Raw genomic sequence first — 14,470 nt, forward strand, 5'->3', positions numbered from 1 at the left:
TAGCACATCTGCCTCACAGTTCTGAGGACCCGGCCTCCCCTGTATGGAGTTTGCATGTTCTCTCCGTGCCTGCGTCGGTTTTCTCCAGGTACTCCGTGCCCTGCGAGTGCCTGGCAAGTTCAGGGTGTACCACACCTCTCGCTCGCAGTTAGCTGGGATAGGCTCCAAGCATACCTGCGACCCTAGTGAGGATAAGCTGTATAGAAAATGGACAGATGCAATAAACAAGTTAAAAAGTTGCTTGCGTTTGCGCCAACTCTTGAAACACATTCACCACGCTCACAACAACTCACTTAACACCTGTTTGTCTGAGATCCACATTTCTTTCAGTGTTTTCCTTGGCTTATAAGAGCACAAGTTAAAATAAAGTGACTGCTTCGGATTGAAAGCAAGGCAGAGTTTTACTGTGTGAAAAAACAAGTATGCAAAATAAATACATGCATGTCTACAGTTTGTACAGTAGTGGTTCGCATCATGTGCGTACATTCGGCTTGCGTCCTCCACACACTCCAATGTGGTGCGCGGCTCACAGAGCTGTCTCAAAAATGACCAAGCTCCTGTCTCCTGCGTCCGCCTCCCTGTTACTGAAGTTGGGTTGGCTTCTGCTGTCATAAGCCTGAAACATATGTATGCAACGTTAGTTTAGGTTTTCCTTAAGTTCCTTGTGGACACTCTGGTCTTGCTCTTGGTCTTAGTGAAGCTGATCTGGTGCAGCTCCCAAAATGGGCAAACTGTCTTTAGACACTTGCCTTTTTAGCTGCCTCCAGCAAGGCTGCTGCCTCCTGCTTGCCAGTCTGCTGCAGCATTTTATAAAAGATAGAAGAGGGGTCTCGGAGAAGCGTATAGGGCTCATCGTATGCGTGGATTCTCCCTGCATCTAAAACCTGGAGTCAAGTGTGTTAGTACATTATGCTGAATATGGCTCCATGTGAGACATACGTATGTATGCATTGACTGAATGTGGAAAGAGGCAGGACCAGGATGCGATCGCTGTCTATGATGGTGTTGAGGCGATGAGCGATGGTGAGCACAGTGCATTCCTGGAACTTCTCTCGGATAGTTCTCTGGATCAGTTCATCTGTCCTGCAAACAACACGTGCAATGGGGCTTAAAGGAAAGAGAAAAAGAGTTTGGGAAGACACAACCGTTTGCTTTTGTGAAGTGAAAGCCTTTTTGTATGGTGGTGGTGTTGTGTGAGAGGAGCTGACTTTGTAGCTGCACCATGGTCAGACCATTTTAATCAATGACAGCATATTAGCAAATCTTTAGCATGTTAAATTAGCGATTGAACATAATTTTGGGGTGCTGTTGTGGTGATTTGAGCGTGCAATGGTACGATGGCAATATAAGATACACGTGTAATACAAACTTGGAACAAAGCAGTGTTTGGAAACTCAAGTAAGGTGTAGTTTCTTTATTTCCTGAAAAGTTGTCATTTTGGAGGTGGGGGGGATTCCCCCGACAGCGAAAATACATAAAAAATATGACATAATGCCACTTTATACAGTAGTGTAGTAAATTCCTTTATCCCCACTGCCTATGCGGTGAAATGGTCTCCAGCAGTGTATTCATTTTGGCAATGAAAAAGGGGCGTTCCCAAGACAATTAGTTACTTACTGATTGCTCCAAAACGGATTCACATTATTTCAAATGACTGTCAGTTTCATTTTCTTGAGCAAAAAATACATATAGAGAACTTGTTTGTGAAATATGGGCCATTTGGTAAAATCTAAACCCTCGGCCTGGTACGCACGTAAGGATTTTTCAAATCTCTGAAAGATTATTTATCTGTGACAGACCCCACACATAAAGATGAAAAAGCCTGGCAGTTGACTGTTTTGGTCGTCGTGGGTGGTGTGATATCATCACAGAGCACCACACACATTAAGATTCTGTTCCACCGCCAATTAGGAAATCTCACAAAGAAGAAACACTTCCGGATAGGTGCCGATGTTTCCCGAAGGTTACCGGGGCCTTGTAAAATGGCGATCACCTCAAAAAACGACTTCCTTTGGAAAATACTTCTTGCCGTCTGGGGAACCCACTTTTATATAAAAAAACGACTTCGGGAAAGACATGCTTGTTTTATTTAACTTTTTTTTTTTTTTTTTTTCGTCGAGTCAGGGCGCGGCGGCACGGTGGGCGACTGGTTAGAGCGTCAGCCTCACAGTTCTGAGGACCCGGGTTCAATCCCCGGTCCCGCCTATGTGGAGTTTGCATGTTCTCCCCGTGCCTGCTTGGGTTTTCTCCGGGCACTCCGGTTTCCTCCCACATCCCAAAAACATGCATTAATTGGAGACTCTAAATTGCCCGTAGGTGTGAGTGCGGATGGTTGTTTGTTTGTACGTGCCCTGCGATTGGCTGGCAACCAGTTCAGGGTGTACCCCGCCTCCTGCCCGATGACAGCTGGGATCGGCTCCAGCACGCCCGCGACCCTAGTGAGGAGAAGCGGCTCAGAAAATGGATGGATGGATGAGTCAGGGCGCTTCTTGATTGGCTATATTCTTTTTCACGTCACAATTCACGGTGTCATGACTCGGGGGAGAAGTTGGCGTTCCCCACACACACGAAGAGTTTTGGTCATAAATATTGAACACGTTCATTACTTAAAGCCTGGTACACACACAAAAACAATCGGCCCGTTACTCCGATCGAAAGGGCGAAGGAACGAATGTTTGCATGCTCGACCCACTCCTGTCAACTGACATGGATTTGCGCCTATTCGCGCAAACTGCATTGACTTTATATCCATCCATCCATTTTCTTTCCTCACTGGGGTCTCGGGCTGCTGGAGCCCATCCCAGCTATATTGGCTTTTATATGTAATCACATTTTGTGAGTGTTCCAGTTTGCTTCCCGTGTAAACGCAGCATAAAAGACGCAAGTGTGAGGAGGACAAAGTGTGAACAGAGAGAGAGAGATTCAAACCATGAATCTCAGAACTGTGGGGCAGAAATGTTAACCTCATTTTAAGCCGTGCTGCCTGACTTTGCAATGTGAGAACACAAATACCTCCCTTTCAATTGGTTCACTTTTTGATCCACTTTAAAAAGGACCTCTCGTCCAAAGTCAGCTGTGATAGGCTCCAGCTCACCTCTGAACTTAATGAGGCGGTCTGGAAATGGAATTCTTGGATGGATGCCGATATTGTCGAAACGTGTCTCTATCCTTCAGTGCTACAATTCTCCTGTGTGGTCACTGTTGGAAGTGCTATGCATCAAACGTTACACACTGTACTCGCTGGAGAACAAATTCCCAAATCAAAGACTGTCAGTGTTTTTTTTCTGAAAGTTTGGGGAAGAATACACTTGGCGGTGTGAACATGCCAATCAACCGTGTTACACTTTCGTGGCCCCAGCAAGCTTGAAAAAGGTGGACAATACCTGCCAAATTGTATCATAGAGTTGTTGTAATACAGTGTTGTATTATTAAGTGAAACATGCTAAAGGGAGCAATTGTGCCAAAGCCCAGTCCAATACAAGTGGCCCAGCGTGATTAGACTCTTACTGAAAAGTCGTTCAAAAAGTTCACTACCTGGGGTCCACGTTGGCAGTGGCCTCATCAATAATGAGGATGCGGTTCTTCCTCAGGATGGCTCTGGCCAGACACACCAGCTGCCTCTGGCCCACGCTGAAGTTGGAGCCAGACTCAGCCAGAACGGTTTCCAATTTTCCAGGAAGCTCTTCTACCACGCCCTTCATCTGAACCTGCAGGCCACACAGAGGAATCGTGCAATTCTCAAGTCCAAGCGTTGTTTGCGGTTGTAGTACGAGAGAATCATTTTCAAAATGTGCTGTTTTTGTCACGTGATGTTCTACAGTACACAACTGTGTCTGCTTGCAAGCATGCTACCTCTCGTAGAGCATTCCACAGCTCCTCATCCGAATGCTGGTTGAAAGGGTCTAGGTTCTTTCTCATGGAACCTGTGAACAGCACCGGGTCCTGCAAGAGAATGGAGGAACAACAACAACAAAAAAGATAATCCAGAGGTTTGTGAATCAATGCATGTACAAAATGGGCATGTTGATCCACCGACAGCCAGCACAAAGCTTCCAAGTAGACACTAATTCACAGCCATAAACAGTCAACCTCAATCTGATTCAATCGAGGAGGTCGGCTTTCATCTACCTGAGGAATGATAGACATCCTCTGACGTATGTCATGAAGGCCCAGCTCAGAAGTCAACACACCGTCGATGTAGATGTTTCCTTGGGGTTCGGCCAGGCGGAACAGGGCCGACACCAGGGAGCTTTTTCCAGCGCCTGTCCGACCCACGATGCCCACCTGACATCAGGAATGACCATCACATCAGCTTTTACAGCCATCAATGACTGTGTTGTAGCCCCCCTGACAATAACATCTCTGACCTTCTCTTTGGGTTGGAATGTCACTTTCAAGTTGTGCAAAACTTTGGGACCATCAGTGCTATAGGAAAAGCTGACCCCGTCAAAGGTCACTCGACCTTTGCTGGGCCAATCAGGAGGAGGTCGCTTTTGGGTTTCCCAGGGGGCTTCACTGTCCAGTTCAGTGTACTCCACCACCCTCTCCACTGATGTCATCTGTTGACAGGTTGACCACATATTCATATCTAGACCAACTCAGGGAACCATAATCTCAATTTACTGAAAGATTTAAAAGTATACATTTCACTCTATTATATAGGGCTGCAAAGAGGTGGAAAATTTCTGAAAAACCTCCAGAAAGGTTCAGGTAAATTTCCATTGGAAGCTACGCTGGACAATTATAGAAGCAGAAATCCATGCAAAATAGGTAGCTCTCCTTGCATAAAAAATGTTTCCACTTCACTCGAACGGCGGTGTATCTGAAGCTTACGCGTACATCAAATTTTGGGGGAAAAAAAAAAAAAAAAACAAGCAACAGCTCTTAACTCAAATAATTCATAAATTGGGGAACTTGTAAATCTAGGTACCACTGCACTTGCATGAAATCTGGTTGTTTTAGTCGGGATTATGCTAAAATATATTTTCTACAACTCACTTCCCTGAGGCAACTTTCAATTCTTAATTTATTTCCCTTTATTCTTGTAAATTCCTGTGGAAATTTTCCAACTTAGTCTCATACCATGTTCTCCATCTCAGCGCTCTGCCGGACCCCCCACTGGAACATGCCCATCAGAGTGATCGCATAGCTCAAAGCCAAACCCACAGAGCCGGCATCCAACTCTGAAAGGATAAAAGCATTTCCAAACCCTTTTATCTGAGTGTCTCACACAATACTGATTCTGCATAATTGTACATGACTTCCGTACGGTTTCGGAGGAGCAGGCAGCCAAATGTGGTGACTGTCACAAAGATGGAGCACATGCCATCAAGACGTAAGGCAAGCCAGCGAGATGTGCTCAGGAAAAGGAACCATGCCGCTGTTTCAGAAGCACAGGTCAGAATAGTCATTTTTTGTTCCATCAGCAAACAACACTGATTCTCTTCAAACAACCTGTGTGCAGATCCTGATGGGCGTCAAAAGCCTTTTGGAAGCGGCCCTCCGCTCTGAAGGCTCGGATCGTCCACAGGCCCTGCAGAGAGGAAGATAGGTGCGAGAAAACTGGACTCCGAGCTGCAGGAAAGGAGGGCAGAAAATAAAAAAAAATTATTCAGACACACGAGTGTCCACTAGTTTTGACTCTGTGTCGGTACACTCACTTGTGGACTCAATACGTTTGATGTCTCTGGAGGTCTGCAGAAAGTAGCGCCGGAGAAAGAGGAAGACAATGAGTAGGGGGAGCACAGGAAGGAGAATCCAGGGGATGACGCCCGCCGCCACAGCAACGACCCCGAGGATTTGCAGAAAAACCTGAGGACAGAAAATACCACGTACTTAATGGCTTTTTACAAACAAATATGAATTAGTATACATCTACATGCTTGAAATTCAGTTGGTTTGGGTGAAAGGGAACTTAAGTGTATTAGGGGTGAGTAATTAATTATGAAGGCATTTTTGTCTCTCTAAAACACAGATTGACAAATAGCTTAGAAATTCTCAATGACAAATAGTTTTTGATCTTTCATGACTAAAAGGGTGTCATTTTCTGGTGGTCCAGTTTAGCCGGCTACTTTATTTATTGTTCAGCACATATTGCATAAAAATGGGCAACAGAAGACCTTAATCAGAATCAGAATCCTCTTTATTTGCCAAGTTTGTCCAAAAAACACACAAGGAATTTGTCTACGGTAGTTGGAGCCGCTCTAGTACGACAACAGACACTCAATTGACAGAGAACACTTTTGAGACATAAAGACATTGACAAAAAAACAGTCACTGAGCAGTAAAGGGTTGCTAGTTATCTGGTAATTGTGCAAAAAGATGCAGAGTCCCCTCTAGCACTTAGAGCAGTTCGAAAGACTAATATTGCAATAGTATATATGATGACCATTATGATGACCATTGTGCAAAGGGCGCCGAGACTTCAAGCGAGTAGTACGATTAGCTGGGACAATGTTGATTGTGCAAATGTTGCCGATACTCCTCAATCAGTGTGCAAATGGAGCAGATGCTACTCTGGCATGAGTGGCCAGTATTGGTCAACAACAGATATGCAAATCACCTCAGACTGCCGAAGCCCGTGTGACTCCTCCAAGGTTAGGTCTTTTGCACCTATTCTTTAAAAACATTACAGGGCCTACAGAATAGTTGTTGTTGTTAGGATTAAAACTAACTTAGATTATGGAACACCTATCCTGCAGACAATTACAGGTATGTGGAATTGTCAAAGGTAACACGTTGTTGTGTGACATCATGTCCAAAATGTTACATTAAACATTTATTGGTGGCTGTGTGCATATAAATGATCACCAACAGTAGCTACCTGATGCAAAAATAAATACCTTATTTTCACGACCATAAGGCGCACCGTATTAAAAGGCGCAGTCTCGGTTACAGGGTCTATTTCTGTTTTTTAACACATACATAACATACGTATTATTGGGCGCAGGCATGGTAAAACATACGCTAGCTTAAAACATACGGGAGCATGCATGCACGCTAAAACAATGTTTTTAAAAAGGCAGCGGGAGCAAAACTGAGGTCGGTTGCACTTTATTGAAGTGTTTAACAATGTACTAACGTTAGTTTTTGATCAATCCTCATCCACAAATCCATCAAAATCCTCATCTTCAGTATCCAAAATGAACTGGGCAAGTTCTCAATCAAACACGCCAGGTTTGAGTCAGTCTCGTTCCCGTGCAGCTCCTCAGAAATGATGCCGGCTTTTACGAATGCTCGAACAACAGTGCAAGCAGACACGTTAGCCCAAGCACCCACAATCCATTCACAAATTGTGGCGTAACTCGCCCGGCGCTGCCTCCTAGTCTTAGTAAAGCTGTGTTCGCCATCTGTCATCCATCGCTCCCACGACGCTCGCAACTTCACTTTGAACGCCCTGTTTACACCGATGTCCAGCGGTTGGAGTTCCTTCGTCAAGCCTCCCGGAATGATGGCAAGCTCCGAGTTCATTTGACTGTAGAGACGCTTCTCCTGGCTGTTCTTCGCTCATTAATCCATTGCTTGAGTTGGTCTTCCAACTCGGGCCACCTCGCCTTGTTTCCGCGGAAACTCAGCTTCAGCTTGCATCTCAAGATTCAAATTAACCTTGCTGGTTGCATTCCTTAACCGAAGAGCATTGACGTCCATATTATTGGGAAGCTTTTATTTTGAAGGTGGCTTTCGCCGCAAGTTGGCGACGTATTACCGTAATGCCTAGTACGAACAAAATTAGGGGCGGCTGGCTTGATTGCTACTTTACGAGTTGAGGCTTGCTTGACCCCAGTAATTTTCGTGGGTCCTTAGCCAAACCGATGTTGTTTTGCACAATGCACATACCGCCGCTATATACCTACTGGGGGCTTGCCTTTAGCGTCCTCCTTCTCGCGCACCCTTCCCCCTTTAACGGTCATCAGCTGTCCGCTTTTCCTCTGTATAAGCAGCGTGTCGGCAGGAAATGCTCCCAGTCAGTCAAGCGGAGCGCTCATCATACAAGAACATTTATAGATTTGTGCACATATAAGGCGCGCCGCAATGTAAGGCGCCCCATCCATTTTGGAGAAAATCTTTAAGTGCGCCTTATGGTCGTGAAAATACGGTAAATAAAAATGGCAGTGTTAAAGCCTGCTGTGAGGCCAATCAGTCGAAGACTATAAAAAAAAAACTTTTTTACTGGCTGTTGCTTGTAGCATTCTGTTGAAGTTGTGCTGCAGTAAGCAGATATTTTTATTTTATTTTTTTCCCCCAAACAACACTAATGACTATCTTACAATAGTACAGCGCAAGTGTTCCCAGTGTGTTTTTACTGTGTTGCTGTCGTCTGAGTTGCATAGGTCCTTCTGTAGCTTCAGCTTGCTCCATGTTTTGGAAGGGAGACAGGCTTTCCTGCTCCCTTCCCTGTTTTTTTAAATCTGCGTGTTTATGGGACATTTACACCTGACATGGATGCTTGCAAGTAAAATATAGCTCCTCAGCACTGCTACCAACCAACAAAAAGTAAGTAAAATATCAACAATGTTAATTTACATTGACAATCATTAGCTACGCAAATGTCTTCTTTGATACCATAGTAAAGCTATCTCATGGTAACTTCCAAGGGAATTCATATGGTTAAAACCTTTTTATAGTATGCAGGTCATTTTCTCCCCTCCCCCCCAAAAAGCAAATTATTAAATTCTCCCACAGTTGTCAGTGATGTAGGGAGTCTGTGACTTCACCAGAAAAGGGTCACATGTCCCAAGAATGGGTGACTTGAGAAAAAAGATTCTGTCTCTTATGTTTTATATTAATATATTTTGAGGAGTCGTATTTATTTTATCAGGGTTTTCTTTCCCTATGTAGCTGAAACTGGCATAAGGATGAGTTTGTAGACATCACTTAGTTAACTTGATCAGTGACTCCTCATTTCCTACCTGAATGAAGTCAACAAAGGTCCACGGCATAATGGAATCCAGCTGGCCAATGTCCTTCGAAAACCGGTTTAAAACTCTGCCTGAGATCAAAAAGGACACAAAAGCCCCATTTACACTCAGCAGTACAGTTCAGTTGTGTGTATATAAGGGGCTAAACTGACTAGTCGACGCGTACACTTTAGACTTTACCACTCCGCAATGATGGTTATAGCCTGAAATGAATTAAAATGTGTTTTGGCATTAACAACATGAACATTTCGCTGAAATCAACAAGTGGTGGGTTACCGCAGTATGTGGAAATATTTTACTAAATATGAAATTGGTAGCTCAATCACTTGTAAATTCTATCAAATTCTATCTTGTAAAGTCTATCTTCAAATATAATAAATGCACACCCATCTAGAGAGGCATCCACTAACAATACCTGACTAACACCCTTAAATTGCCACAGCTGTCAGCGAATTCACCAAACACCCTCCTGTAACGGTGAAAAGACGAGCTGTGGTCGATCAATAACCTCTTTATTGTGAAAATGAATGTTTAATGTCGCCCAAAAAAACATCATCCAACTAACATTTCTCTCCACCATCAGCCTTTAAACCGCAGACACACTCACAATCCTCTTCCTCCTTCCACTGGCGCCCCTACCGACTCAATCATCCAATCACAAATCACAGACTCCATCGTGGTCTCATAGACAATCATCTATCCATCCATTTTCCGTACTGCTTAGGGTCGTGGGTATGCTGGAGCCTATTCCAGCTGACTCTGGGCGAGAGACAGGGTACACCCTGAACTGGTCGCCAGCCAATTGCAGGGCACATACAAACAAACAACCATTCGCACTCACATTCACACCTACGGGCAATTTACAGTCTTCAATAAACCGAGCATGCATGTTTTTGGGATATGGGAGGAAACTGGAGTACCTGGAGAAAACCCACACAGGTGCCTGCGTGAGAACATGCAAACTCCACACAGGAAAGCTGGATCTGAACCATAGTCCTCAGAACTGTGAGGCAGATGTGCTAACCACAGACAATCTTATACAAAAGGTGACTCAACTATCATCAACTTAGCGTAAATTGTTAGGTTTTTTTTTTTTTTTTTTTTCCATATGCCTTGTCCAGATTTACAATAACTGATAAGGACTGTAATACTATTTGGAACCCCTTTGTTGGGGTACCAAATGTAGTGGTACAGTACCTAAAGAATGGAGCAAGACCTCACAGTATGTTTGGTCAACAGAGATTCATCATACAACAGAGGGAATAGAATGCGATAATATCAAAGTCCCTTTCTCAGAGAAATTAATAGGTTTCAAGAAAACAACAAGAAAAGTTTCCATGAGAAGTATGTTTTCTTTTGTTACCGTTTACTATATTGTATTTCTCTTCTTTGTTGAATTTGCTAGCATCTCCCACTTTGTCACGATACTGTATTTACAGTGGCGTGGAAAAGTATTGCCCCCTTTCTGATTATTTTGTTTATTTCTCACACTATTTTCAGACTGTTTCAGATCATCAAACAAATTTGAATATCTTAAAAAGACAAATGAATATGAAATGCAGTTTCTAAATTATTATTTTATCAGTTAGGGGAAAACAAATCTGAACCTGTCTAATTGCCCCCCTGAACCTAATAACCCATTGTGTCACTCTTAGCATGTTTATGATAACTGGTAATGAGTTTTTTGCATCGCTGGGGAGGAATTTGGTCCCACACTTCGTCACAAAATAGTGTTTTAACTCATCATCATACTGGACGCTTTTGGAGCATGAACAGTGTTTAAGGTCATACCACCGCATTTCAATTAGAGGACTTTGACTTGGGCACTCCAAAACCTTACGTTTTATTTTTTTACATCCGTTCAGAGGTGGACTTGCAGGTACGTTTCACTTTGCTGTGCTGTTTAACCCAAGAGCTGGCGAATGAGGTCACAGACTGATGGCCAAAATGGTCGCCTGCCGTTTTTTCTTGTAGACCGCAGAATTCCTTGTTCCATTAAAGGTCAGAGGACAAAGATTTTAAAATCTTTCTTGATAATGCTAGAACTCCTTTACAAACCACATCTGCCATTTCGAAGTGATTATATGGCAGATATACAGCAGTTAAATCGATAAATTGATGCAGAATGTGCCTTCTGCTTTTTGCATCCAGCGCCTTTCCAGGTTCTTTAGAAGCAAGCAGCCCAAGACTATCGACACTGCCACCACCATTACTGACTGTTGGCAAGTTATTTTTTTATCAAATGCAATATTATTTTTATGCTGCACACCTTCCAAAAAGTAAAACTTGTGTCTCGTCAGGCCACAGAATATTTCTTCGTGAATCTTGGGAATCATCAAGATGTTTCTTCACAAATGTGAGATGAGCCTTTGTGTTCTTTTTTGTCAACACTGGTTTTTGCTTTGGAACTCTCCCATGGAAGACATGTTTTCCAAGTTTCTTTCTGACGGTTCTGTCATGAACACTGCATTTTTTGAAATGTTTTTTTTTTTGTGTGTGTGTGACCTCCTTTATGAGTCATTCTCACACTCTTGGGAGTAATTTAGGTTGAGTGCGTGTTCACCCACTGTTCCCAGTTTTCACTATTTGGGGATAATACCTCTGACTGTGGTTCACCTAAGTTGAAAAGCCTTGGAAATGTCTTTGTAACCTTTTCAAGACTGATATGGTAGATTTCAATCACTTTCTTTCTGATTTGTTCTTTAAATTTCTTTGGCTCGTGGCATGGTGCCTTTCTCTTTGAGACCTTGTAGGACAGGTACTATTCAAGTGATTTCTTGATTCACCAAATCTGCCAGTGATCAAGCCTGGGTGTGGCCAGTGAAATTTAACATAGCTTTCCAAATATAGGTTAAAATCACAGTTCACTCATGAATTAATAAAGCAGAGGGCAGCAGGAGGAGAGTGTTTGCTTATCACATAGAGCCAGATAGGCTTGAATTTTTTTCTCCCCCAAAATAAAATAATCATTCAGAAAAATGCATTTCATATTTTCTTGAGTTGTCTTTGTGAGATATTCATATTGGCTTTGCGAGATATTCAAATTGTCTCAATGATGTGAAAGACTTAAGTGTGATAAATATGAAATAAAAAGGTCTGAGAGCAAATACTTTTTCAGTCAAACGTTTGAAGATGGTTTCGCATTCAATGAGTGTCCAACTTTTGACTGGTGGCGTACATCCCGCTTCCACTTCTGCAGAACAAAAGGAAGGTTAGGCCTGATTACTACATACTGATGTGAACCCATCCATCCATCCATTTTCTGAGCCGCTTCTCCTCACTAGGGTCGCGGGCGTGCTGGAGCCTATCCCAGCTATCATCGGGCAGGGGGCGGGGTACACCCTGAACTGGTTGCCAGCCAATCGCAGGGCACATAGAAACAAACAACCATTCGCACTCACATTCACACCTAAGGGCAATTTAGAGTCTTCAATTAACCTGCATGCATGTTTTTGGGATGTGGGAGGAAACCGGAGCGCCCGGAGAAAGCCCACGCAGGCACGGGGAGAACATGCAAACTCCACAAAAGCGGGGCCGGGGATTGAACCCCGGTCCTCAGAACTGTGGGGCAGACGCTCTAACCAGTCGTCCACCGTGCCGCCCTGATGTTAACCACTTGGCGCAAACATAAGTATAGATATAAATATAACTGTCAAGGAGCTTCTAGGAACATCTAATAAAGATCTCATACATTCACAAACAAGATGACTGACAGTTGCTCACCAATGGGGTTGACGTCAAAGAAGCGCACGTGAGTGCGAAGGATGGCGGTAAACATGTTGTTGTGTAGGGCCTGTGTACATCTCACCAGCATGTTGAACATTAGCAAAGTCCTCACAAAACCAAAAATGATGGTGGCCGCTGTCAAACCTGTAAAATAGCAGTAGAGGCACGGCATCCCACGTTGTCGTTTTGTAACAAGACAAGTGTGCATATTTGCAAAGAGCTGACTCAAAGTGGATGTCACCTCCATAAATGCCCAAGTAGAATTCAAGGTCTAGCTCTTTGTAAACTTTGGTCATATTGAGGCCCACGGTGCTGTTGTTATTTAGCTTTCCTTGCTCTTCAGCCCTGATGACATCAATCACATGTAAACAAGTCAGGGTTGCTGGATTGCTAACTTCTGCTCACTCAAGACTTGACAGTGACAATGCTGTAAGATGATCCAGATGTAGAGTATGTACAGTATATTGACGGTATGTATACACAGGTCCATCTTTGCCTGTGAATGCCAAAGGTCACAGTTGTTTTATTGAATGCTGAAAGTTGACTATTATCTCTGTCACTCTGACTTATACATTCTAAGAAATTAATGCATTTTCTGCCCGTTTCACATCGCCATGTTACATTTCACTCCAGTGACAAATTACAGTTTTTCAAACTTAAAATTGTTCCCCCGTTGGAACTCTTTTAAAACAACAGTTTGAATATATTAATAGAGTATCTAAAAATAAATAAATATAGAAAAATATTGAAAAGTAAACTGGTAGTGTCTTTCACATGGGTTACAATGTTAAATGTTGCCACAAAACAAATATAAACTCCACCGTATAGTAATAATAATAATAATACACTTTATTTATTAGTGCCTTTCGAGGCCAACGAGGACTGTACATCAATCATGCATTAAAAACAGAATTAACAAGAGAATAAAACAAATAAATAGGGAGAGTGTGGTTTTCCACCTACCAGTAAGCCAGCCACCAGTCCTGCACAATGTACGCAACCTGCAAAATGCAGTGTTAGTGTTACAAATGCATCTCACACAACTCATTATTCAACTGCTAATCTTATTTTAAAGAATTTGTGCATTAAGGAGTTTCTTATGTCTATTTTCTGATCTTAGTGAACTACTCTTTATGCTCATCAAAATACATCCATCCATTCATTAATTCTCGACACCACTTATCCTTTTCAAATTCGCAAGTGAGCTGGAGTACGACGAACTGGGATACGGTGAAAGGCAAACTACAGTATGAGGGTCCTTTAGGGACATTATTCAGGATTAGCTCTCACACTTACAATTCAAATGCTTTCACACACACAAACTACTGAAAGGCTCTCATAAACACAAGTCAAATGCGCTCATGAAACACGTCAAATGCTCTTATAAACATTAGTCAAACACTCATATGCACGAATGAAAGTCTTGCTCTCATAAACACTACTAAAACACTTAAAAACACTAGTCAAATGCGTTCACGCGAGCATCTCACTGGCATTCATGTCACTGATGCTCACATACACGTCAATCGCTTTCACGCACACGTCACTGGAATTCACGCGTTCATGTCACAGACGCTCACGCACACGTCAATCACATTCACACACACGTCACTGGCATTCTTGTGTTCATGTCAGTGAAGCTCGCGCACACGTCAATCACATTCACGCACATGTCACTGGCATTCACGCGTTCATGTCAATCACATTCACGCACACGTCACTGGTATTCATGCGTTCATGTCAATCCCATTCACCCACACGTCACTGGCATTCACGCGTTCATGTCAATCATGCTCATGCACATGTCGATTATGCTCACATGCGAA

At 43.1% G+C, this 14,470-nt stretch overlaps 1 protein-coding gene across 1 annotated transcript in view; it reads right to left on the bottom strand.

Annotated features, from left to right (window-relative positions):
* Positions 1–382: 382 nt before the first annotated feature.
* abcc4 (ATP binding cassette subfamily C member 4 (PEL blood group)) overlaps positions 383–14,470 on the bottom strand; it is a 55,374-nt gene continuing 41,286 nt past the window's right edge. Inside the window, exons 17-31 of the mRNA XM_061690493.1 lie at positions 13,608–13,645; positions 12,886–12,989; positions 12,642–12,788; positions 8,910–8,989; positions 5,661–5,811; positions 5,455–5,574; positions 5,270–5,380; positions 5,083–5,183; positions 4,368–4,559; positions 4,129–4,284; positions 3,853–3,942; positions 3,535–3,707; positions 978–1,083; positions 750–884; positions 383–616 (exon numbers count right to left, since the gene is read on the bottom strand). Coding sequence (XP_061546477.1) covers positions 527–616; positions 750–884; positions 978–1,083; positions 3,535–3,707; positions 3,853–3,942; positions 4,129–4,284; positions 4,368–4,559; positions 5,083–5,183; positions 5,270–5,380; positions 5,455–5,574; positions 5,661–5,811; positions 8,910–8,989; positions 12,642–12,788; positions 12,886–12,989; positions 13,608–13,645 — 1,794 coding nt within the window. The 3' untranslated portion in view covers positions 383–526. The remainder of the gene's footprint in view (positions 617–749; positions 885–977; positions 1,084–3,534; positions 3,708–3,852; positions 3,943–4,128; positions 4,285–4,367; positions 4,560–5,082; positions 5,184–5,269; positions 5,381–5,454; positions 5,575–5,660; positions 5,812–8,909; positions 8,990–12,641; positions 12,789–12,885; positions 12,990–13,607; positions 13,646–14,470) is intronic.

This window comes from Phycodurus eques, chromosome 1 (assembly GCF_024500275.1).
Source record: "Phycodurus eques isolate BA_2022a chromosome 1, UOR_Pequ_1.1, whole genome shotgun sequence".
NCBI classification, from domain to species: domain Eukaryota; kingdom Metazoa; phylum Chordata; class Actinopteri; order Syngnathiformes; family Syngnathidae; genus Phycodurus; species Phycodurus eques.